General features: G+C 41.2%; 1 protein-coding gene across 3 annotated transcripts in view; it reads right to left on the reverse strand.

Moving 5' to 3' along the window:
* Nucleotides 1-3036: 3036 nt before the first annotated feature.
* The window catches only part of IQCA1 (IQ motif containing with AAA domain 1), a 151365-nt gene continuing 128554 nt past the window's right edge, over nucleotides 3037-25847 (reverse strand). For all 3 annotated transcript variants that reach the window (XM_042854528.2, XM_042854525.2, XM_008172583.3), the window contains 4 exons: nucleotides 15580-15666; nucleotides 11131-11308; nucleotides 7409-7647; nucleotides 3037-3655 (listed from right to left, as the gene is read on the reverse strand). In XM_042854528.2, coding sequence (XP_042710462.2) covers nucleotides 3515-3655; nucleotides 7409-7647; nucleotides 11131-11308; nucleotides 15580-15666 — 645 coding nt within the window. In that variant the 3' untranslated portion in view covers nucleotides 3037-3514. The remainder of the gene's footprint in view (nucleotides 3656-7408; nucleotides 7648-11130; nucleotides 11309-15579; nucleotides 15667-25847) is intronic.

The raw sequence follows: 25847 nt of genomic DNA on the forward strand, positions 1-25847 counted from the left end.
TGGATTCCACCCATTGTTAATTTAGTTTTTAGACTAATAATACTATTTAACTTCCTTGAATGTTATATAATGGCTTTACTTATGTCCAACCTAATCTTATTTTTATCAGTTCATATCCTGCAATCAGTAATTCCCTAGCCACCCTGTTGAAGTTGACCATAACTATTATGTGTAAGAAGTCAGTGGGGCTGAGGGCAGAATTTGTCCAAATTAGTTTTCCTGCTGACTGTAGAGACTACAAAAGGTTAATACAAAGATGAGCAATATTATTTTTAGAGTCTGGAACTCTTTGAGAAGGATAGTTGGAGATTTTTTTATTTGGAATATATTAAGATCAGGATGCCTGAATTTGTAAAGCTACCAACAGGCTGCAGCCAAGCGTCTGTAAAAAATTACACCAAATTTTGTAGCTGTTCTGTGCAAGTGATTAAATACAGGCCACTGTTCATGCTCATAGAATCTCATTGTTCACTACCTGTCAAGACTCTAGCAGCCAGGGGACTAATTACCAATGGGATCCCAACTGCTACTGATGGGGTGGGAAAAAAGAAACCTGAACAAAGAAAGATCTTGCTTTTTGCTCTAAAAATTGTCAGGCTCAGATGGATTTCTAATGGGAATTATTTCATTTCCATTGAATGCAAGTACTGTTGTAGGACGGATGGGTCAGTGCACAGGGTGGTGAACTGGGCCTCAGAAAACATGGGTTCCATTTCCAGCTGCACCACAAAATTCTTGTAGGACCTTGGGTACATCATGCAATCTTCCCTATGTCTCAATGCCCACTGGTAAAACTGGGGGATACTTCCTCACAGGGTTGAGGAGGATAAGAATACATGAATGATGGAAGTTGCTCAGGGACTGTAGTGGTTATGGGCCCAAAGAGGCCTATTTCTGAGGTATCACCACTTGTAGTAGTGAGTCAACATGCCCTTTCCCCCTGGGAAGTAGCAGAAAAGAGAGGGTTTATTAAACCAGAATCAACTAGTTCTTCCCACTGTGCTCTGGGATACGGTTCCCAAAGCCCTCCTATATGCAGTTAATCTCTCACATAAGCTTTTTTAGACTTATTTTTCCTTGCCCAGGTTTCTCTTCCAAGCTAGAATCACCTTCAGTACCAACACCCTTTCTAGAACTAACTGTGATGTAAGAGAGTATGCCTTTTATAGGGCCTCAGACTCCTCCCCTTCCCAGTATGCTTTGTTAAGAGGAGCTTGACAAGCAGGCTTTTCTTTCCCTTGGTCTTTCAATAGGACACGCCTGTTTGGCAGCGTAATCTGACCATTTTCTAGGTAAGAACAAATCTCTCAGGGTTTATTTCTGGGTCTTTTTTTCCTGAAACCACTGTGCTCTGGTGTGGAAAACTGGGGAGAAAGGGAAGCCCTGACCTGACCCACTTTTCTCGCAGGACTTTAGCTTTGGGATCCAAACAAACCAGACAGAAGAATACAGGCAGTTTGTTTGAAAAAATTCTCTTTTTTTTTTCCTCTGAGGCCCCTTCCCAGCGACTCTGTCACACAAGAATTAGAACAGCGGTGAATTGGTAGCCAGAGGAGGGCATGGGACACAGGTGTACTATGGTCTCATTGGACTGCCCTACCTAAAAGTGAGATGATGCAGGCTTCATTAGATGAAACCGCTGGCCGGCCTTCTAGAGTAATCCCGTGTAGCATGTGTTACAGTATTCTAGCCTTGTGAAAACAAAGGTATGTATAGGCACTATGATACCATGGTGATGATGAGCATTGTATATAAACTTAAATACTATGATCGAATATACATTATGAAGCCCACACCGAAAGGAAAGGCTGCAATCACTTGGCTAGTTAGAGATGAAAGCAGGTATTATCTGGAAATTTAGGCGCACACGTGAGTCCTATTAGACCTCCAGGTTTGTGAGCTAACTAGATAACAAGCAGCCATATTCCCTCTACTGAGGTGCAGTGTAACGTTTTTCATTTCCTCAATGTTTATTCCTCCCACCAAGCACCAGGACTGTGAGCTGGCAAGCTGTCGTAGAGGTTCCAGTCTTTGATAGATGTTGGGTAAAAGACCTCTGGAGGTATCACTAGCATTCTGATGATACTGTACCCAGTAGGGGCTCTGGCTTGCAATCCCCTCCAAAGGCGTTAGAGCTGGTCCAGTCTCAGGTAAGTTTCTGTGGGTAAACTACTTTGTGAATAAATTGTGTCGTTATTTGACTACTCTGTTGATCAAGTCATATTCAGTGCGTGATTCATTTAAGGATTTTTTTCTGTCAATTCCCGAAACAAGTTACTCGTGAATAAATGCTTTCATTATTTGACTCGCCGCACTCTAGCTGTTAAACAAGAAGGACAACAATAGCAAATGCCCAAGGGAGCCAACAATTGGAGGGCTGTCTGTCAGAAGCCTCTGGGGTCTCCCTGAAAGGAAGAGATGAGGCCATTTGAAGCTTCAGGTTCTGCTGCGACAAGCTGCTACATACACAAACCACGACCCCGATCCTGCAAAGACTGAAGTGCATGCACAATGTCAGACATATGAGAAGTCCCACTGAAGTCAATGGATCTGTTACGTGGAAGTCAATGGAATTGCTCAGGTGCATAATGGAAGTCTTTGCAGAATGAGGGCTATAAGGTGTGCATATTTTTGAAAAGCTTAGTACAGGTCAGGCCAAATTTAGCCTAAAACCTAGGACCAATGGAAGTATTTCCATGGCTTCTTAAAGTTCCAATCTTTTTTTTTTTTTTAAATCTTCTTACAGTGTTAGCAACCTGAATATTGCAGCACTGTGGTTTGAGCTAGTCAAATATCACCAAACAGTATTCACAAACACTCTTTGAAATAAACGCCATTCAAGTGAATTTCCTCTGTGTATGAGCTAACATTTGTATCCGTGAATGTTTGTGCATGGTGACATTTGTAGAAAGATGAAGTGCTCTGCTGGTCCTCCTGTGAATAAGTACATGCTTCTGTAACTAAATGTTGGTCAGCCTATGGTAGCCTACATTAAGTGCTTGGTAACAGCCCATGGTCAGAGAAAAATTAAAAAGAGCCTTTATAACTGTTTTATTGGGAATTAGAATACACTAGACATACAGGTATGGAAAGCAGTTAGTTTTACAAAGCATCTAGGTTAATAACATAAAAATAAATAATTAAAGGCTCTTAACACGACATCAGTTTTTAAGCAAAATTCCTCATTGAACTCAATAAGGAGTTTTGCCTAAAAACTTGATGGTCTGATATAGTCCTAAGTAATTCTTAAAAAACTCTTTAGAATAAATGATGCTTGAGAAAGTCAGTGGTCATTAGCTCTTAATCTTGTGGGAGTTAAATGTCACACTGGTGTCTCATCCTATTTGCAACTTTTTTTTTTTTCATGGAACACACTTAGAAATATAGCCGTCCTCCGGAGCTGGCCACAGATTTTTGTGTATGTTGTCTCTAATGTCCTCATCCCTCTTCAGAGAAATGGATCAATACGCTTCTTGTGATGTATTCCCAGATGAGATCTCCTCAAGGAAATAAATTACTTTTTCTTCTTTTTCCCTTTCTTTCCTCCCTTCTTTTTCCCTTTATCCTTTCCTTTTCCTTTTCCTTTTCCTACTTCCTCACCTTCCATCAGTGCTCTGGCTCGTGCTTTCCCCAGAGGTGTCTTGGCATACCAAACCTGGAGAATCAAAAAAGTGGTGAGAGGGGAGGAAAAAAAGCATGAAAGAACATTTAAGTAACTTTTGCACGTACGATGAAGTGTTCCTAACAAAAACCTTACAATTCTGGTTGGCTTGTGGAGAAGCTGAAACAAGATCCTTAGAACTCTTGAGAACACCATTATAACAAGAAGTGTAGCAATCATCTGCTTTCCGAGTCCCTCATTAACATGAACACTTAGCTGTGCCACTTGTGTTGCTATGGTTATTGGAGTGTTAGAACTTCATGATCAACCCTATTTCCAAGGGTATGTAGCTCTTGTCAAAATTACCTCTGATCTGCAACTTGGCAGTATAAAGAGCATATTTTTTGGTAGTTCTCGAAATCTGTTCAGTTGTTTTTAATTTCAGTGGGAAAGTTAAATCATAATTTTTCAAAAGCTGTTTATTGATTTCATGTGCTTGTTCATAGTCCTGTGTCTTGTAAATGGTTTTGTTTTGGTTGCTTTGCAAATTTGCAAAGCTCTTGGACTGTAATGGCAACCAGACCTCTCTGGGATATGTTAAAATAATTTAAAATGGCTGAATTGGTAATATTTGAAAATCACTTGTGCATAGGAAATAACCTTTTCCCAAACTTGAAGTGTGCGTGTCTGTATTAACAATGTCATGGTCCATTCTGCAGCTCAAGATGCGACTAGATATTGATGTGCATGATGAAAAAGCTATTAACTATGTTCATCTCTTTTGTTATGCCAGGAATGAATTTGGCTTTTTCCCTCTCAGAAGCCTAAAGACCAGTATCCTGATGTCTTGACTTCTGCCTCTCACCTCAGAATCCTACTTAGGTCAACTCCCATCTCTCTCTACTCCTCTCCATCCACACTTATACCTACACTATCTCCATTCACAATGGTGTTCACTCTGTTGGGGCTTGTAGTGTCTTGTGGATTAAATGCCTTAAACGGGTAAACAAAATGCACCAGTAGCAAAATGGCCAACCGGCTGTGGAACAGCTATAATATTGTGATGCACAATCTAACTATTCTGATTTAACTGAATACATATTCTTCAAACCTCTCTAGCTTACCCCCTCTGCTAACTCTGCATTATACAAAATCTCACCCAAACTAGGTGGGTTTGAATAATTAGGCTGTACTTTACTGTACTGGGGGTGAGGGTGGGGCAGAAAGGTCTAGTGATGGTGCACATATATTGTGGGCTAGTACAAACTTTTGAAGGGTTGCACCTTGAAACCGTCGGGCTGTTAGACTTCTCTGAAGAAATTCTGCATGGTGATGGAACTCTTAGGAACAGCTTATTAAGGACTAACTAAACAATGTGGAAGCACGTGGTAAATGTAAGGGAATATTGAGACCTACTCCAACCCGCACTCCATATTGCTAGCAAAGGTCTTGCCTTATGTGGCAGGGTGGGGTTAATGATTTCCAGTGTCATAGAATCATAGAATATTAGGGTTGGCAGAGACCTCAGGAGGTCATCTGAAAGCGGGACCAACACCAACTGCTATTGGTGTCATCTGTTGTTTCCTTTTCCTTACTTTTGTATATTCAGTTTAATTAAATTATTAACCTATTTACTGGCATGTCCCCATGACCGTTTCTTCACAGATTCTGCAACTAGTGGAACTGCTCCAAGATATTACTGAAGCCAACCGCTTAGCAAGAATCCAAACTAGATTAGATTTTTCTCTAATGAATAATAAGATACACAGTTAGGTTTCTGTTTCTAAGAGATTTGAACCCTGAAGTTTCAGGGCATAAGCCAACCAATGACTTCCTTGAGTTAAGAATGAACTTCCCCTGGGGGCATGCTGATCTATAATTATCAGTATAGGTTTTCTTGCACCTTTCTCTGAAGTATCTTGTACTGACTACTGTCCGGGAGAGGATGTTGGATCATTGGTTGATCCAATAAGGTGATCTGTTTGTTTCTACTTAACTATTTTGTATCAAACAGGTGCAGTGACTAGGTCACTTTTTAAATGAGTGTATATAACTGAATTTAAGAAATCCTATTATCACCATTTCCCATTATTTATATTCATTTTGGGAACAGTGGCAGAACATAACCACATGTCAAATGGGGAGATTCATGTTCAGAGTGAATAGAAATCAAAGATTCATCAGTGTACTAATCCTCACTTTGAATACCGCTTAAGTTTTAGTCACTTTACTTCAAAAAGGACAAAGCAACACAAAAGGTCCAGCAAAGAGCAATGAAAATGATTAGAGGCTCAGGGGACAGCCGCTTCCATGTGAGGAGAGATTAAAAGACTTGAATTAATTAATGTGAAGAAGAAAGCGAAGAGTGATCTCTGAATGTTACAGTGAAGGCCATTTTGGCAATCAGTTCCTCTGTGCCATGACACAAGAACACTACCTGACATTTAAAGGAAACAGATTTAAAACAGGTAAAAGGAAATACATTTGAAAGAAGGATATAGTTAATGCAAAGAAATCATTGCCACAGGATAGTGAGGGAAATATTTTAGCTAGATTCAAAATTATTTGATTGCTGTCAGTGTACTTTGTGCTGTGCAGTTATGTTTATAGGAATAACATCTGCTGTTTCACTAGCTCAGGTCTGGTCTACACGAGGAGGTGCGGAGGGATCGATCTAAGTTATGCAACTTCAGCTACATGAATAATGTAGCTGAAGTTGACGTACTTAGATCTACTCACCGCGGTGTCTTCACTGTGGTAAGTGGACAGCTGACGCTTCCCCATCGACTCCGCTTCCGCTTCTCACTCCGGTGGAGTACCGGAGTCGACAGGAGAGTGCTCGGCGGTCGATTTATTGCGTCTAGACTAGACGTGATAAATTGACCCCTGCTGGATGGATCGCTGCCCGTCGATCCAGCGGGTAATGTAGACAAGCCCTCAGTTAAAAAGTAACAACAAATATCAGGCCTCACATTTCAGGGCATAAGTGGATTGCTTCTTGGAGTTGGGAATGAATTTTTCCTGCTGTGATACAACACTGAAATATTAATTACACCTTGAGGTAAGATACTGGACAGATAGTAAGGGTGAGCAAAAAGACTAAAATGCCAAATAATACAAGTACTGACCATATTCATAGAGCCAAATGTTTCTGAATAGAAATTGGAGACTGTTCAACTGACTGGGGGAATGTGTGCACCAAGCTGAGATTAAACGTTGGAGAGAGATGTAAATGTCTCATGAGAGCAACCAGCCAACCAGTGGCTGAGTTTAGACTCAGGTGACTGGCGATCAGTGATTCAGTCATTTTTGTGTGTCGAAGTTGCTGGGGACTCTATACTGCTTGTTGCTGGAGAAGTAAAGAAAGAAAATCAGAGTGTAGCACTGACAGCTGTTAAAAGTTCCCCCTTCTGGCCTACATAATATTTGATTGTGTGTATGTAGGAGAAATGAGCGGCAGAGAGAGGCACTTACACTCTGCTATTGGTTGCAGTGTAAGGGCCCTGTCCGGAACGGTGCGAGGTACTCTCAACATCCATTGCCTTCACCTTTGCTCAGTATGTGGTAGGGCTCTTGTACAGCGGAGAGGACAGCATGAGCAATTAGCAGACACAATGGCTCTAACCCAGTGAGACACTCGGCACCAATCCCATTCAGGTGCAGACACGTTCTAAGATGCAGCTTACTACTACTAGTCTGTAGCAGGTCATATTTTGGTTGTAGTTAGAGGACACACCTGTGGGAGGTGAGTGAGAACACTGAAAGGGAGAGTGAAACGAGCATTGTTTACGTAGATGTTAATTTCACCTTATACGTTTCTTCTTCCTCTTTGTACACTGGGTCCTGCCTGGCCAGGGAACTCAGGAACTCAGCAGCTGTCAGTGGCTTGTTAGTCATCTGCCTGAGGCGTCGTTCACTGAGGACAGTTTGCACTGCATAAACGATGTGTCCCTGGGTGAAACCATCGGAAACCTTTGCTAGGCAACTTATGTTCAATGATTTGGTGACAGCCCCTCCATTCTGTAGGATGATGTGTTTCCATAAGACTGTTCATCACCAACAGGAGAGGGACGAGAAACCCAAAAACATGTATTAAGGAGTTGGAAAAGCAATCTGAGTGACCTGGCTAATCACTTTGAACCTAAGGTTCTTTCTGAGAAGGAAATTGAAAACATAGGACATCAGTACAATCAGCAAAACCAAAAGATTTGATTTTATATATATACAGATATTTATATATGAACCCTGTACATATTGGGGAAATACACAATTAAAATAAGCATATTTTGATCTACTCTGTGTATATCTGCGCGTGTCTGTATATATGCATTCAGGTAATGTGGCCAGATTTTTAAACCATGGTGCCTAAAGTTAGACACTTACATCCATGGCATGATTTTAATAGGTGCTTAGCCGGTAGCTTCCAGTGCAGTCAATGAGAGGTACAAGGGCTCACTACTCTACTTTAGGTGTCTAAGGCCCGGAGCCTCCAAAGACTTGGGCACAATGTTTAAAATAATATGTGTATGTCTTTGCAGGCATAGAGCTATGTCTGTAAATACTACGGTGCATTAATCTCATGCCTTTGCCTTTTAGCTTGCAAACTCTGGAGGACAGGGACCATATTTTTCAGATTTTGAAAGCACCTAGCACTTTGTGGGTGCCACAAAAATATCATAATAAATAAGACAAACATCCTCCACCCTTTGCACGGTAATGCATATATCCCAAAGTCATGCTGATTACAAGCCTTATACCACCATAGATCCCACAGATTCTTAAACATGTCTCCCTAGAAAGTCTTTTAAAAATATTTTCTTTGTCTGAAAAGTAAAACAAGTGAAAATAGTGACAGACAAATTGCATATAGAGGATTGAAATTGTAGTAGTGTAGTCTGGTAGTGCAGTTTGTGCCACATGATTGATCTGTGTTTGAAGACACAGTACATGGCATAATAATATGCGTGGGGAGAGTTACAATTATGAGACTGTTGCAGCATCTAGTAATGGTCTTTGTGTAAGAGAAAAACTGCTTCACCTTTCCTTCTATTGTAATGTAGATATTATGGACTTTTAATCATAACCACTGACTTCGTTTTTCATTCTAGAAAACAGTGTTCTTCAACTTGATTGATACCTACTCTCAATAACTATTGGCTGAATCACTGATTCATAATAGGGAAATTGATACATGCAGCGGTGAACATTTATTTTGTGTTTCCGTGTGTTGTGCAGCGTAGCTTCCACTGCAGGCGAGGATCATGGATAAGATGAGAAACTGATGCACATCATGACTAATATCAGATCTCCAGATGTAATGACTGCCATTGTGTGTTTGCTGTACCCCTATGGGGTATAAATGAAAGATCTTGTACTGTAGAAAAGTAGAAGGGCTACAGGCTACATGTGAAAATTGGGCATCTGTAGTTATGAATGTCTGGTGTTTTAAGGCTGTTAGAAATCAGCTACAAAAATTCGATTGGAGTCTCAAACTGGGGGACTGGCCATGATAGGTGTTGAGTTCCTCAAGCAAGGGAGTTAAGGGTGGTTGGCACCAAGAAAGCACTTTAGAATGTTGCAAGATTTCCTACAGTTTGTCGGTCTGATCTCAAGAATAAACTTACTGTTTGGTGAAAATGTGGGTGATAATTTTAAAGGGGCAGGATTAAATAATGAAGGCCCAAATTTTATCTACCTTAAAATTTAGACGGTGATGACTTTTCTTTGCATGCTAAGATTAATGATTTAATCCCTTTTGGTTATAACTCTCCTTTGGATTCTAAATGAATGATGAGTAAAACCCATAAAATGGCGGTTAAGCGCCCAGCGGCTTATCTGAACTATTCAAACTCACTTTCTTCCATCTCCCTTCTCCACATCCTAGCCATGTCTCACTCCCCTAACTTAAGAAGAGCCTTATCTGTTATCAACTTGTCAGGGCTGCAGCATGCGTGTCCTACTGTTTTTATATAGTCTGGTCCTGTCTAGAGGCCAGAGTTCCATCTGCACTATGGAAATGATGGCATGTGGGACAGAGTTGCAACAGACTAGCCCTTAACACAGTTAAAAATTTGCTGTTTCGTGCACCAAACTGCGGTGAGCAAGCTTCTGAATGGTGGTACAACGCTGAGCTTCACAGAGCTGTTGTATGAGTTGGTAATCTGGTAAATGTATGATGCAGTCCTGTGTACTTTGTTTGCGGCATAATCATGTTGTAAACGAGTGCCCCAACATGACTAATTGTGGTACAGCTGGGACTTAAGTGGTTTGTTTTAATTCTGTTTTAATTCTGCCTGGGACTTCCACCACAAGTGATAAAACAGTATGAAGAAAGTCTGTTGTCTTAGCAATTGTGAGCAGCTGAGGTGCTTATGTTAACAGCCCCCGGCTCAGATAGGAGGGGATTGGTGGCAGGATATCCTCAGTGAGGAGTCTGATGAAAGATCCTTAGTTTTAGTCCTCTAGTTCACCACAGCACCTCATTCCAGACTTTTTCAGGAGCATGAAGGGGGACTGATTGGTCTATTAAGTTCCCTGGAGTCTGTAATTCAACCCAAATTGACCTAAATTAACCTAAATAGCCTTTGTGGTTTTGAAAGTCACCAAGTCTGGGCTCTTCTGAACCATGGGGAAGTGATTTCAAAAGATGAAAACACATAATTGAGAATGCTCTGCTACCAGCCCCTTCCCATTCCAATCAGGCAGCTATCCACAGCTGTGCCAAGATATCAAAGGAAGAGAGGTGATCTTACCAATAGCTAGTGGGACTTAGGAGTGAATGTTGGGGAGCAGATTGCTGTGGAGTTTGGCAAGTCTTTTAAAATGTCTGTTTGATTCTTGTTTGTGGTTTTAAATTGTGTGAGTGCTCACAGAATTGATAGCCACAATGTATGACTATGAATGGATAAATAACAAGCAACTCTAGGAAATTCACTGTTGAAGATAATACATGAGCTTAAATCTTAATGGTGACTTTTCTGGCATCTGCCAACTTTGCCTTGGAATCTTAAAGTTGATCTATAAACCTAAAAAAAAGGATTTTTGATAGTGATAACCCAATCTTCCAAAAATGAAACCGTTTATGAATAGGACCTAAATTATGTTCTTTAAAATGTGGAACCCAGTTAGAAATAACAGCCGGTCAGATTCGACTTCCTGTAAAAAGTTGGGTTAAAATAAAAATGAGCACCCAGATGGGTTCTTGGCATTTATAGAGCCAAAAATAATAGTCCAAGTCCAGATTCAATGTATCTTAAACCTAAATACATAAAATGAAGTACAGCCACCAGAGAACAAAACTTTTTTCTTCATTTTTATGAGACTGATATATATATATTTTAGCTTGTCTTATACCATAATGTTAACTGAAAATCTCAGGTGCCTAGGCGCACACAGTGTATGAGTTGAGATTAAATCATATTTTTGACAATAGCCAGATAAAGGCATCCCTCCTGTGGCATGTTATTGCTTTAGCATGTTTTCATATAAACAGCTAATCTTGATCTGCCATGATGATTTAATATACTTGCCAAATCTTGAAGCATAGTCTGGCCTGGGAATCAGGAGGATTTTTTTGTAAACTCTGCAGAAAGGTCGGAGGTCGGCATCAAAGGGACGTTGGGTAGTCCCCACAACCAGGACTCTGTCCTCTGCTTTCAAACTCTTCAGGATTTTGGGGAGATTCTTTTTCAGACGTTTAGGTTCCATCTTCAGGAGCAGATATATATATATATATATACATGGGGAAAAAAGTGAAATCTTAGCACCCATCCTTTAGAGTTAGGCAGGTGAAATAACTGTCCTAAAATAACACCTTCTGAATGCTCTATATAAAGAAAGCTTTATGGCTCTCTGTTGTCCTACACTTAGTGTAAAGAGAAGAGATACTCAGCATAAGTGGGACTAAGTTAAGCTTTTGCCTCCTGGGTCAAGTCTGGCTATTGCAGGTTGAGTCAGCACTTAATTTCTATTATGAATTTGTGACGTTTTTGACTTCCAGTGTTTCCCTGTTTCATCTGCGGGCACTGACTAATTGAAAGGCAGGAAGGAAGCTAGCTCTTATTATTTTTTTTTAAATCCCTTAATATCAGCTGGATAATATCAGTGTACTTGGTTAATTTCAATACCAAGAAAACTGCTAGGATTTGTAATGTTTGCTCTGGTATCTTGGAGATCTAGATTTACAAACAAGCAGCTGTGTTTTCAACGAGATAAGTGGGTTCCTCACATTCTGCCGTGGTTTTAGCTTAGCAAGGCTCCAAGTTCATAAACTTAAACACTTGGCTGTGTAAACTTAGTACTTATTTATTTGCAATAGTTTGCAGTCATATTTCATCATAGATATTATATCACTAATGAGCAGGGCCCTGCAGTGTTTATATGTTGCTGTGGTCTTACTGTATCTTTAAAATTCATAAACTGATGCATGTAGATACAAAATAATCAGCTCTGCAAAGCAATGGATTGGGGGTAAATATTTTAAAAGGGCCTAAGTGATTTGAGAGGCTAAGTTCTATTTTCAAAGGACACTTAGGGCCCACTATTTAAAGGTATTTAAGCACCCAAAGGGATTTTCAAAAGCACTTTGACCTCAATGGGTGTTGTGCACCAATGAGAGTTTGGTGCTTAGATACTTTTGAAAATCACATTAGGTGCCTAAATACCTTTAAAAATCTGGCCTCTAGGCATTGGGAGCCCAAATCTATTGAAAGTCAATGGGTCTTAGGCTCCCAAGTCACTTTTGGGTCTTTTGAACGTTTTACTTTATCTCCTTGTTTTTACTGTATGTCAGGCTGCAACATGGGAGACCTTCACTTAGCTCTGGACTCAGCCTTCCATAGTGCTAATATAGAGGAGACTATGTACTCCGAGGTACCTGAGTTTCAAGGATGGACTATATCCTGCCTTGTGAATGCCCTTGCCAGGCAAAGGTTTTCATCTGCTTGTACCAGCAGTTGCTGAAAGAAGGGAAGTGCCTATTCTTTGGATTAAAGAGTACAAAGGAGGAGAAATTAGAAATGAAAGAAAACTCCGAACAATCAAGGAGAAGAGGAAATATCATTTTCCTCTAGTTTAGTTAGATAAAATATAGAAAAAGAGAGAATATATAAGTCATTCTTCAAAGTCACACTGAGAGTCTAAACAACGAGGAGTTCTTGTGGCACCTTAGAGACTAACAAATTTATTTGGGCATAAGCTTTCGTGGGCTAAAACCCATTTCATCCGATGCATGGAGTGGAAAATACAGTAGAGAGATATAAATACACAGTATATGAAAAGATGGGAATTGCCTTACCAAGTGGGGGGGTCAGTGCTAATGAGCCAATTCAATTAAGGTGGAAGAGCCTTATCTGTTATCAACTTGTCAGGGCTGCAGCATGCATGTCCTACTGTTGCTTAATAATATTAGAACTGAAGTGTTAGTGGGCAACACAGTTTAGTGGTCTGAAATAAGGACTTCAAACAACAACCTCCTGAGTTCTTTACCCCAGCTTTGCCACTGATTAGTTAGGTAGCCTTTGGTGAGAGATTTCACTTCTCTAGCCCTGTTCATACTAGTCAGAGTATCACTGAAAGCACTTCTTAAAATAAAAGTTTGTGCTACTGGTGAGGACTGGCTCCACATAGTTGTGTTAAAAAGGGTTTGTAGCCAGTTCACACTAGCTGCACAACTGCCCAGTATTTAGGGAGACATTTGGATTTTTACTTGCCTATCTTATAAGGTTGTTGGAAGGAGTCCTTAATGTGCGTAAAGTGTTTTGAAAATGAAAACTGTTATTTGAGAGAATTATCATTATTAAATGACACTAATTAGGCTCCAAAATTAGCACTTTGCTGAAATAAATGGTAGAGGTTAAACTATTACTGCCGGTTAGAGTTCCTGGTTTATAGGACGCTAATACATCCCTTCTACTGGGAAGGGTGTCTTGGCAACAGGAATTGTCAGATAATTAACCAAAAGCAACAACAACAAAAAATTCTCCTTTGCTCTTTCCCCTAGTCTTTGTGGTAAGTCCTAATTCAGCCATTACATTTTGAGCAATCCATTTTTGGGTCGAGGTAGTAGCTTTCTGTATTTCCATTGATCTAGAGTCAGTTACATGTAGGAATCTTATTTTTAAAATCTAAATGACTGTACTAGTGCCAACCCTCCACCCCCCAACACTGCCTACATTCGCCGCTCCAGTGTGAAGCCTAGAAAGCCATTTTGGCATTAGTGTGTCTACAGCTCCTGTTGTGTATTGGAAAATAATGTACGTCCATTGTATTGAAGGGATATATACTGAAAGCTAATAATACTCCCATTCACTTTAAAAGAAAAATGTCTGTAGCAAGAAAGGCTGTTGAGCAGGGTACCCCGGCTTTCAGCTGTCTCCAAATCTGGATTGGAGAATGTGGGGTGTATTGTGAAAGTGCCCCAGGTTCCTGAAGAAAGCTAGACTGTATTGCTTGCACCATTAGCAACTGGGTTACCATGACTGATTTAATACTTGACTGTCTGGCTGCCAATTCTGGGAAGGCAGGAAAGGGCTGACCCTGAAAGGAGGGCAATGGAGGCCAGTTTTATAATGGGCCTTCCACAAAATATAACGTTTTCTATTATTACAATCTAAGCTATTGTCCCAAAATCATTGCCTGGGAAGGTGCACAATTGGCTCTCATTGTCTGTATCCCAAGGCAGAATTTAGCTTACCATCTCCAGCTACCTTTCTGCTACCTGTTTTCCTTGATTCCTCTTTCCCTATGCTGTCATTACTGTTGGGGGTTCTCTTATTGAGGCCTGCTCAGACTGCTTGTTATAGACTCCTGTAGCTGGTTCAGAATGTTGGATACAGCTATTTGTGTAGCAGTGGGACTAGAGACAAGTGAGCTCAGTCCTGGAGCCCGTCTATTTCAGTCAAGGAAATACGTGAATTTCCACTAAATGTGAACAGATTGGAGTGTAATTTATACAACTGTCCCTAGCATTGCATTTTGGAAGTTATATCAGGGCAAAATTCTGTCCTTAGATGTGCACAGACTGCTGCTAATGAAGCCAGTAGACAAAGGCTATGAACACTCAAGGCAGTATTTGTCCCACAATCTTCTTTACAATAATAGTTGCAACCAAGATTTGAGAATTAGGGAATTATTTGCTTTCAGTATGGTATGTCAGCCACCAGAGGGCATCAATCACCATATACGCAATAAAATAAGCACTCTAAACAGCTTGTAAAATGACAGGCTAATCTAAGACAGTTAGCATGTCATCAGTATCTTAAAAATATTGCATTTGTGTCCTCACAAAAAATACAAGCTACCTTTAAAAAATAATAATTAAAAAATGGTTCCGTTTGACATAGATTCAAAGAATCAATTGTGGCTAAAGTCCTGAAAGCTTTGTGAATTGAATGAGTATTTCACATGTGACCTTGTTTGCAGTTGTACAAGTTGCTTTATACGAAACACAGTGTGTTTCTGCATGGTTTTTTTTTCTTTTCTTTACTAGTGGGAAATTGCTGATTATGGAAAGGAAAGAAAGTAATTAAAACAGGAATTCCAGGAGGTAAATAAAAATCTGTTAACTTAACTGTTTGGCCTATACTCTTGATTTTTACAATGCAGATTTGTCCTTGTTCCTTTATTATTGATAAATAAAGCTGAATAATTTAAGCTTGTCTTAAGTCTTAGTTTCTTCTTTTGTCTTTTTTTAGGTCTCCCATTTTTCTTTCATTCTTGTTTCTCTTGCTGTGCCATCAGCACTCATGAGCACTGGGCAAATTACTTTTAAATAAGGCCAGTTTCTTCAAGAGCTTGTGAGAGGTCATGAGACTTTCTTTAAAAAAGTAAAAGTGAGGCAAGCTATTATAAAGTGAGCATTGGCAGGTCTGGTTGTGGTGGTACATGTTACACTGGGAAATGCCCCGGTTCCTTTGGGTCAGGTCTGCTATGGTATGTGAAATTATTATAGGTTTAGAAATCAAACAGGAGCCCCTCACCTCTTTTTCAGACTTTGGCACTTTTTTGTAGAATGTTTTTTCTGCGTCTCCAATCCAGATGACTGAAGGCTGTAGCTGCTTAGCCACCTAGGAGAAAGGAGAGGAACTATATTAAGTTAATTAAAATGGTTAAAATTTCAAACCTGCCCTGCCTGCGCTTACTATTATAGTGGCTATATCTCACCAAATCAATTCCCTTGCCATTGCACGAGCCTTGGATATTGGTGCACTGTGGTCCCTCCTAGTGTCTGCCTGTGGCACACAGTAGTTTAATCTCCCAAGGGCTGTACTGCTTTTGTCTAATCCAGGGATAACTGGTGGGGTAGAGTGGCCTGTGATGTGCAGGAGGTCAGAAAAGATGATCTCTAATCCTAGATGAACTCTGATTCTACATCCACATTTAGGTATCAAAATAGACTGTTTTCGTCCCCCAGAAGTGCTGAGTGCTTGTAGCTGCCACTGGCTTTATTGTTGAGCACTTTTTGGCCAATCATGCCTCTTTTATTTAGGAATCTAACGTAATGGACTGAGCCATGGCTTGAAAATTTTGGCCAATATGTTGATCTCACATTAATTGCTACAATCGCTTGGCTTAAATTCGATACCAAACTCCTAGTACATTGTGACGTGCTATCTATTTTATTTGTGCAACAAGCGGCCTGCACTGCAGCGTTACACGATGTATTTAAGCAAAATAGGCTTATGTGAAATGTCAGCATTCACAAGAATCCTAGAATATCAGGGTTGGAAGGGACCTCAGGAGGTCATCTAGTCCAACCCCCTGCTCAAAGCAGGACCAGTCCCCAACTAAATCAATATTGCTCAGGCATGCAGGAGTGAAATCAGGCATCGCACAATTAGCAGCTTAGCTAAGAACTAAGACAATATATTAAGTTTGGGTGCGCATATTAATGTGTTTTCTACATCAAAACTTGGATGTACTATACCTCTGGCTCACAGCAGGATGGCAGCAATGCTACAGGCTTTTTCATAACTGCACTTCCTATTGCTATAGTAACCCTAGTGGTTTAGGAATTCTGCTGCCAAGTATTAATCCCATTGCAGTTGTTGCTGTCCTAGCTCTGTTAGATCGCTCCGTGATGGACGTGCTGGTTGTATGAGTAAATTGTAACTAGGATTAGTTTTTCTGCCATGCTCTTGTTCCATTCCACTTCTTCAGGTGAAGCTGTTGCTACTGGAAAGGGGGATGTAAATATTAGAAGCTTGTCTGCATTGTGCTAATGTATGATTAATGACCATTCCAGGAGTTACACTCACTTGGGATGTGGGAGATCCAGGTTCAAGTCCCTGTTCCAAATAGGGTGACCAGACAGCAAATGTGAAAAATCGGGACAGGGGATGGGGGGGTAATAGGAACCTATATAAGAAAAGGACCCAAAAATCGGGACTGTCCCTATAAAATTGGGACATCTGGTCACCCTAGTTCCAAAGTAGGCAGAGGAGGGATTTGAACCAGGGATTTCTCACATCCCAAGTGATTGCCCTAACGATCAGGCTATCAAGCACAACTCTTTTTCTTTCTTTTTTTTTTTTCCATGTAAAAATGTGAAAGCTCTCATTTTCATTCTGCACTGGAACAAAAACAATTTTCAAAACCTTGAAATTTTTGTGTGTGAGATATGGAATTGTTGTTTTCCGGCCAGCCCTAGAAATAAACATTCTTTTGAAAGTACTGTTAGCTTGGGTTTAGGCATTCCAGCTGCACGAAAAAAACCAACAGTAGAAAGTAGTCGGTAAGTGGATTTCTAAACGTATGCTTGCCCTTTCTCACTGTTGATGGTTCCAAAAGGAAGTGATGCAATTTTAGACATGCAATACTTCAGTGGAAATAATCCATCAATTCTGGAAAATGTCAAGTTTGTTACTTGACTAGAACTGTTTTAATGGAGGAAATGGAAATCTTCACTCATTTTGGAAGGCATGAGCTAAAATGTTGAGTTATAATACTGAAGATTTATTTAAAATAAAGAGACTGGATGACAAATGACTATATGTGAACTCTGCCAAAATTTCATGCGTGCAGATAGGCAGATATCTGCATCTCTATTTACCCATATGTATAATTAGGGAGATGAAGTGTGAAAAGTGATCAAATAGCATATGGAGTAAATAACTTGGATGAATGGCTAAAGGTATAAAATTATACAACAATAAGGCCACGTGGTCTTACATTTCAAATAATCTGGTTTCTACATTTTCACGTTATATTTCGGCCACCCTGAAACTTGCGCACACACTGCCGGGATAAATTTAGAAGGCACTCTTGAAAATGTGGTCTTTATTATTTTGTAGCAGAATGGCAGACTGTTATCTTTATTGTATTGGAGCTGGATGGCAGATTTGGGGATGCAGGGCTCTTCTGCTGAGTCATCTTGTTATCAGACTTGTTTTTGAGACCTACAATGTAACCATTGCTGAGTCATACTAACAGGTAGATTCTGTTAGCGCCAATCAGGGTATAAGAGGGGTTGGGTTCTCTTTCTCAGGAGCCGAGGGAATCAAGGCCTGGGATTGAGGTCATGCATTGAAAAACCTTAGACTAGATGACCTTTGCGATCCCTTCTAACCCTATGGTTGTATGATCTAGCACCTTTTATCCAGAGATCCCCAAATCCTCAGCAAGCTCTACACAACTAACAAACCTTTTGTCATCTAGCACTTTATGGTCACCTCAGGGATAGCTTGTGTTCTGAAGCACAGAGGAGCTCATGGACTGCTCTTTCCCTACACCCTTGAGTATAGAGCCAGGGAGACCACAGTGAATGGGAGTTTGCAGAGGGATTGTGCTTTCCCTGGGGCGGAGGGTTACCTCCCTGCCCTCTACTCAGGACTGGGGCTAACTGCTACAATTTAGTCTTCTGTTAATTTAGTCTAATTATAGGATATGCACATACACATCAGCACACCCCACAGATTAGACTTTGTTGCCTGATATACAAGGGTTTTTCCATATTTCTTTCATTTAGGGGTCTGTTCTGCCATCGCTATATTTGTGTGACTCCCATTAGTTGTTCAATCACATGCTGCGACGGGTCACTTCTCCCTTGATGCTTACACTAATTGCTAATGTTAATGCGAAGAGGAACTGCATGTGAACACTGAAGGGGGACTAGTCCCTTATGGGTATTTTCACTTTCTGAGGTAAATCAGTTGTACTAGGGCTGATCATCAGTTCAGTCTTTCTGATGCCCAGGGAAAGGTTACGGGAAAACATGTTCCATACCTGTTACCTGACAGAGTGGATAATGCTCTGCAGTTCGCCATGTGGAGAACGAGGGTGGGGATTTCCAAAAGTACCAGGCCGTGGTATAACTCTGTTTCCTTTGAAGTCAATAGTGAACTCCCCTTTACATCAATGGGAACAGAGTTAGGCTAATGCCAAGTGCTTCTGAACATCCCCCGCTAAACATGGTATGTTGTGTATGGGCACACTCACTTAAGTTGTATATAACACCCTGTTCTTTTGAGGGGTATTCTCTGGGATCCCACTAGGGCCTTTTCCTCTAGCAAAGGCAACTCCCTCCAGATCCCCATCCCCTCAATATTGTTTCAGCACTGGGGTTGTTAGAGAGGTGTGAGGCACTTATTTTCCTTCCTCAGGTGGCGCCGATGCTTAATTTGGGACCTGTACCTGTTGCAGCACTTTGCACTGCTAACTAGGCTATGGGCCCACTTTTATTCTAAATAACATTTACCTTTTTCTTCCTTTTGGCACCCCTGTTCTTAGCTTCAATAATGGGGAAATATAACAAACTGAAAACAAGGTAGTGAGTGAACTTACTTTCTACCAGCTCTTGAATAAAGCAGATACTTTAATGATCTCTGCTTTCTAATAAACAGCAATGAACTGTGAACGAATAGAGGCATATAGCATGGAGCAGCGGAATTCCACATATATGCTAATATGACATGATCCAATATACTGCTTTTGTGCTAATTTAAAAAAAAAAAAATCAGACACCCATAATCCATTGGTATCTAATTTAAATTGTTGGCAGATACAGAGCAGACTGTATGTCCCCCGTGAAAGTGCTTTATTTGAATTATCCATGGGTAGTTTGAATCCATGGATAATTAAATGCACTGTACATAATTAATTTATAATTGAAATTTTATTAGCATTGCTGCGTTCAACAATTTGTTGAAGTCACCAGCAGATGGCTCCTTAACCCTTCTAATACTGCATTATGTTAGCAACATTTGATTAAAAATTGATCTTCACTGTAGTTGCAGCTATTAATCTGATGTACATTTGAGACAAAAATGTTCTTTTGCTGTAACTCTTGCTCCTTCTGTCCATCTCCATTAATCGAAAATGCATACAAGCTGCAGGTGCTGATCCGACTTTGTGTTTTTACATGTGTCCAATAAGGACTAGGTTATCCTGCATTTCTGAATCAAAGCAGAACAGAAAGTAACTACTAAGTGGATTTTGTTGGGTATAATGGGTGAAAACCACCATAGTTCTGCTGCTCCATGGTTCTATTGTCAACATTTTGTCTTAGAGCTATTGTTTCAGTTACTCTCCAGACTGCTTTGGTTCATGTTTGGAAGGAACGATATAACTGCAACTGTAAGAAACTTATGCTAAAATTTTCAAACTTGGGTGCCTATAAATTAAGCACTTAATGCCACACATGGGCTCCCAAATAAACGGCCTGATTTTGAGAGTTGCTGAGTATGTACAGCTCCTCCAAGCTCAAAGACTCCAGCCTTAATTTAAAATGAAAGAATAAAGTCAAGTTTCTGCAGAAATTGATGGGTCACTGAAAATCAGCTCAGACCAGCCCCATATATTGACAGCACAAGCCTCGATAAAGCACTTGTGAGATCAAACTGATGAAAATCAGAAATGAATATTTGGTCCCAACTGTGTGAGGTTGACTAGAACAAGTAACAAGTGGAACAAGATTTCAGTAAGAATGGGGAAAACATAAAATTGAGTTCCTTTAACAGATATTGGTTTTATAGATAATATATTTTGGCTTGCTATAGAGACAGTGTAATAATAAAATCCTCTAACAGATTGACTTTTATTACATTTTAACTTTAGGAGATAAATCAAGATAAATCTGCTCCCTTCCTTTGAAATGATATTATACGTTTATTTTATTTGATATTTGGCAATATTCATGAATAACCTTCTTACAGGTTTTCCTTTTAGGCAGGCTTCATTGCACCATGCATAAGAGATTACACCTTCTGACTGTTGGAATAAAAGTCTGATCAGTATTTCAATCACAGTAGGGAAATATTTCACAGCAGCGAAATGTTTAATAAAATGGGCTTTCTACCAACATTTTAGGGTAACTTCTTATTGATCTTTTTCAGATTTCAGAAAGACAACACACAAATAGTCTGAAAGGACTGATTCATCTTTGTCTCTGGCTTTGGTAAATTCCATAACCAATACCTTCGTTACTCAATCTTCCAATGGTGATTGTTTAAAATAGAATGCAGTATGTTTCAACAAAAGGAGCACTATTGTGTCCCTATGTGGCTTTGTGTTTGAGCTAAGTAGCTTGTGCGCGCGTGCGTGCACACACACACACACACCCATTATTTTCTCCTGGCCACTTCTTTTCCAACCCTTTAGTCTGATCAATACTGTACCAGTAGTCCTGTCCCATCTGTGGCTCCTTGTACGATGCCTTTTCTGTGTGTTGCTGCTGCCCTGGGAAAGATGTTAGGTGAGGTGTGTCTGTACTTGTGATTAATCTGATTGCTGCCCTCTTCAGTGTTGTTGCAATGCCAGTTATATTTTTTGCCTCAGAGTTGTGGCTTACAAACTACCTACAGTTTTATACCTCCCTGCCCAAGAGATTTATGTCTTATAGCTTTTTCCCTTGCTCGTCTCTGGATTTGCTGCTATCATTTCTAGGCTGCCTCCACTAACCTTTTATTTTGTCAGATAAATCAGACTATTATTTCTCCCATGGAAAATGTTGTATAAGGTACAGTTTTCTGAAGCGCTACTCCTATATTTAAAAAGCATCAGTGGAATCAACTGAGGCCCAGCTCAGTTGGCATAAACTGACAGAGTTCCATTGACTTAAGTCAGGCACAGTGTATGGAAAATAGTTAGAAACCAACATACATTGGAGTATTTTGCATTTATGTGAAGCAGAGGCGCCGGAACCTCTGTGTGTGTGTGGGGGGGGGGGAGGGGGGGGAGGGGGGCGACATGGCTGGTCTGCTTTTTGCTGGGGCAGACTTCAGGCCCTTCCCCTCCTCTTCCCTCTGAGGCCCCACCCCCTGGCCAGGCCAGCATGGAGCCTGGCTGGGGAGGGGAACACGGGCAGTTGTGGGAGCCATATTCGCAGACCCTCCACCTGCCCATGGTGCGGGAGGAGGGGGGCGGGGGCTGAGAGCAGCCCCTGGCCGTCTGTGACTCCACACCGGCTCACCACAGCTGCCCACGCGGCTCTATCCCCAACCCGGCTCCAGATGGGGAGGAGGGCCTCAGAGCCGCAGCCTGGCCATGGTAAGAGGCACATGGGCAGCTATGAGGCCTCGGGGGGGGGGGGGACCCCTGGTTCCCCACTTATGGGAAGGATCCAGCACCCTTGATGTGAAGAATCAGATTCATTTCAGGCACTACTGGGACAATATCAGCTGGAGACCCTTCTTCTATACTCCGAAACAGATCACTGTACTATATGGCTTCTTTGTGAGAACATAGGTGCTTATTTTTTTGACACTCACAGCTTCCTTTAGTAATTTTGCTGTTAAATATTAATCACTCATGTGTTTTTCAGGAAAGACAGAGTGAAATTTCAGTGTTTTCTCACTAAAGTAAATTAGGTCATTTCCTCTAAATTACATTAAAAGTGACAGTTTTTAATAACTTGAGTCCCTTTTTTGTCAGAGCTGGTTTGTATCTTGCAACAGAGTCCTCCCAAAAATTATACGAAAAAAGGATTTGGATTTTTGCACCTGAAACAAATTAAAGTCTCTCTTTTCCAACGTTGTTCTCTTGTTTAAGGTGTCTCCCGTGAAATGACTGCCATCAGTTCAATTATGGATAGAAAGTTTCCTAATGGTCATTTAATGCTCTTTAAAGTTTAATTTAGTTACCAAAACTCTTTTGTTTGTGGAAGTGATTGGTAATCAAGAGTGCTAGATTACTTCACCTTCATTAGGCACCATAAATCCATATTTAGTAAATCTCATGGTTTAATAATGGTTACATGGATCGAATAACATGAGAAATAACTATAGCAATGTTTCCTGTAACTTACTTATAATTATAAGTACACAATCTTTATTTTATTCGGCTCACTATAAATAAGTATCTTTGTCAATACAAACGCCTTCTATGCCAGTCTGACTAGGGTAACAGTTGCTGTTGCGTGCAAAATTTATAATTGAAACTATCTGTTATTGAGACCTGTGAATCTACACACAAGGAAAAATGTAACAAGGTGAACTATTATGTGTCAGACAGTGAAATTCAGAGAGCTGTGAATATAAATGCCACATGTATGCTCCAATATACAGAAGTCCTTTGTGTCAAGAACTATACAGTGCATATACTCTTGCAGTGACCAGATACATTACCTGTGCATATACGTGCAGTGATCAGATACTAGTCTATCATGGAGAGGAAGAAACCTTTAGTGGGAACAAATAAGCTTCCCTCCTCATGTGTTGTGAACGTGTGCGGTGAACAGAGGACAGGTAAACAGAGGGAGTTTGCCTGGGAGTTCACCTGGGGGATGTTCCCACAGAGTGTTTTTGCCTTTCAGGCTTCTGTGAGCAGTAAATACAACATCTGAAGAGGCTCTTAGAAGGAAGACAATATGGATAGTGAGCGATCAGCTGTTGTGATCTGCTCAGGATGTGCCATGTTTGTCTTTCTCCCAGAGAACAGAAGCGACTTCATCTCTACAAAGTGCAAACTGGTCTCCATATTGGAAGACAAGGTTAAAGGACTAGAGACCCAAGTATCAATCCTGCGTTGCATCAGAGAAAATAAAGATTTTTCTGGATAGAATTCAGCGTTTGGTGTTGCAGGCACAGCATGCTGAAGAATCAGAGACGGCAGTGCAGAATGGGAAGAAAGTTGGCAGTATGTGACCTCCAGAAGAAGAAAGAGGAGAACCCATGTACCCCCAATGCAGATAGAGATAAGAAACTGTTTTCAGGCTCTCTGCACAGGTATTATGTCAGAGAATGGTTTGGAAGAGTCATCTGAGGGAAGAGATCAGAAGGAGACCCCATCGACCGGAAGGTATGGGATGCATTGTCCTAGGGATGGGGGTTCCATGACCACCCCTCCCAAGAGGAGGAGAAGGATTGCTAGGAAGAGATGGAATCTACCTAACGAAGAGAGGAAAGAGCATCTTCGCAGGCAGGCTTGCTAACCTAGTGAGGAGGGCTTTAAACTAGGTTCGCTGTGGGATGCTGACCTAAGCCCTGAGGTAAGTGGGATACTGGGAGGAAACACAAGGAGGAGGGTGCAACAGGGAAGGCCTCCTGCTCCATACTGAGAAAGTAGGGCAATCAGCTAGTTAGCTTAGGTGCATGTGTACAAATGCAAGAAGCCTTGGAAACAGGCAGGAAGAATTGGAAGTCCTGGCACAGTCAAGGAACTATGATGTGATTGAAATAACAGAGACTAGGTGAGATAACTCACATGACTGGAGCACTGTCATGGATGGGTATAAACTGTTCAGGAAGGACAGGCAGGGGAGAAAAGGTGGAGGAGTTGCACTGTATATAAGAGAGCAATATGATTGCTTAGAGCTCCAGTATGAAACTGGAGAAAAGCCTGTTGAGAGTCTTTTTGGGTTAAGTTTAGAGGTGAGAGCAACAAGGGTTATGTGGTGGGCATCTGCTTTAGACCACCAGACCAGGAGAATGAGGTAGACAAGGCTTTCTTCGGACAACTAACAGAAGTTTCCAGATCACAGGCCCTGGTTCTTATGGGGGACTTCAATCCTCCTGACATCTGCTGGGAGAGCAATATAGCAGTGCACAGACAATCCAGGAAGTTTTTGGAGTGTGTTGGGGACAACTTCCTGGTGCAAGTGCTGGAGGAACCAACTAGGGGCATGCTCCTTTTGACCTGCTGCTCACAAACAGGGAAGAATTGGCAGGGGAAGTAGAAGTAGGTGGCAACCTGGGCAGCAGTGACCATGAGATGGTCGAGTTCAGGATCCTGACAAAAGGAAGAAAGAAGAGCATCAGAATACGGACCCTGGTCTTCAGAAAAGCAGACTTTGACTTTCTTAGGGTACTGATGGGCAGGATTCCCTGGGAGGCTAATATGAGGGGGAAAGGAGTCCAGGAGAGCTGGCTGTATTTTAAAGAAGCCTTATTGAGGGTGCAGGAACAAACCATCCCGATGTGCAGAAAGAATAGCAAATATGGCAGGCAACCAGCTTGGTTTAACGGAGAAATCTTTGGTGAGCTTAAACACAAAAAGGAAGCTTACAAGAAGTGGAAACTTGGACCGATGACTAGGGAGGAGTATAAATATATTGCTCGAGTATGCAGAGTTGTAATCAGGAATGCCAAAGCACAATGGGAGTTGCAGCTAGCAAGGGATGCAAAGGGTAACAAGAAGGTGGCTTTGCGAACAGGGGCTGCTAACAGGGAGTTTCACAAGGGAGTTCTCCAGGTGAAGGAGGAGCAATACAGCACCCTTTTGGGGTAAGTGACTGTCTGTAGTGTGTGTTTGTTTGTGTTTGAGGGTTACTTGCTGTGTGCTGAGCTTGTGTTTGTCAGTCTGTTTGTTTGTTTTGGTTGTTTGAAGGACTATGTGCTGTGGCTGGCAGTTGGAAGGTTTGAAAGCTAGAAGCCTCTGGTAAGTGGCTGAGCCTTCATCAGTGGGCGGGGCATTCATACAGGCCAGGGCTTTATAAAGCAGCGCACAAGCGACCAGGGAGCTTTGCGACTAGGGGCTGCTAACAGGGAGTTTCGCAAGGGAGTTTGGAAGGGGAGCAGGAAGGGGGCGAGGGTCCCTTGCCAGTTCCACCTGTTTTCTCTTGATTCCCCTTAATACCTATAAAGCAACTACATTCATAACTTTTTGCTTAAACAACCCTTTCAGCTGACAGGGGGCTGCAGACGGGAGATTGACAGAGGGAGGCTTACGATGGTTAGGAAGACCCGCAACACCTGTGCCAGCACTGCTACTGTCTCCTCCACCTGTGCCTGTAGCCAGACAGAGTGCCTAAGCATGGATGCCTCTACCCAGATCCTGGTGTGGTTTTGCAAAGACTGTAACTTGCAATTTCCAC

The sequence above is a fragment of the Chrysemys picta genome, chromosome 11, assembly GCF_011386835.1.
Source record: "Chrysemys picta bellii isolate R12L10 chromosome 11, ASM1138683v2, whole genome shotgun sequence".
Lineage (NCBI taxonomy): Eukaryota > Metazoa > Chordata > Testudines > Emydidae > Chrysemys > Chrysemys picta.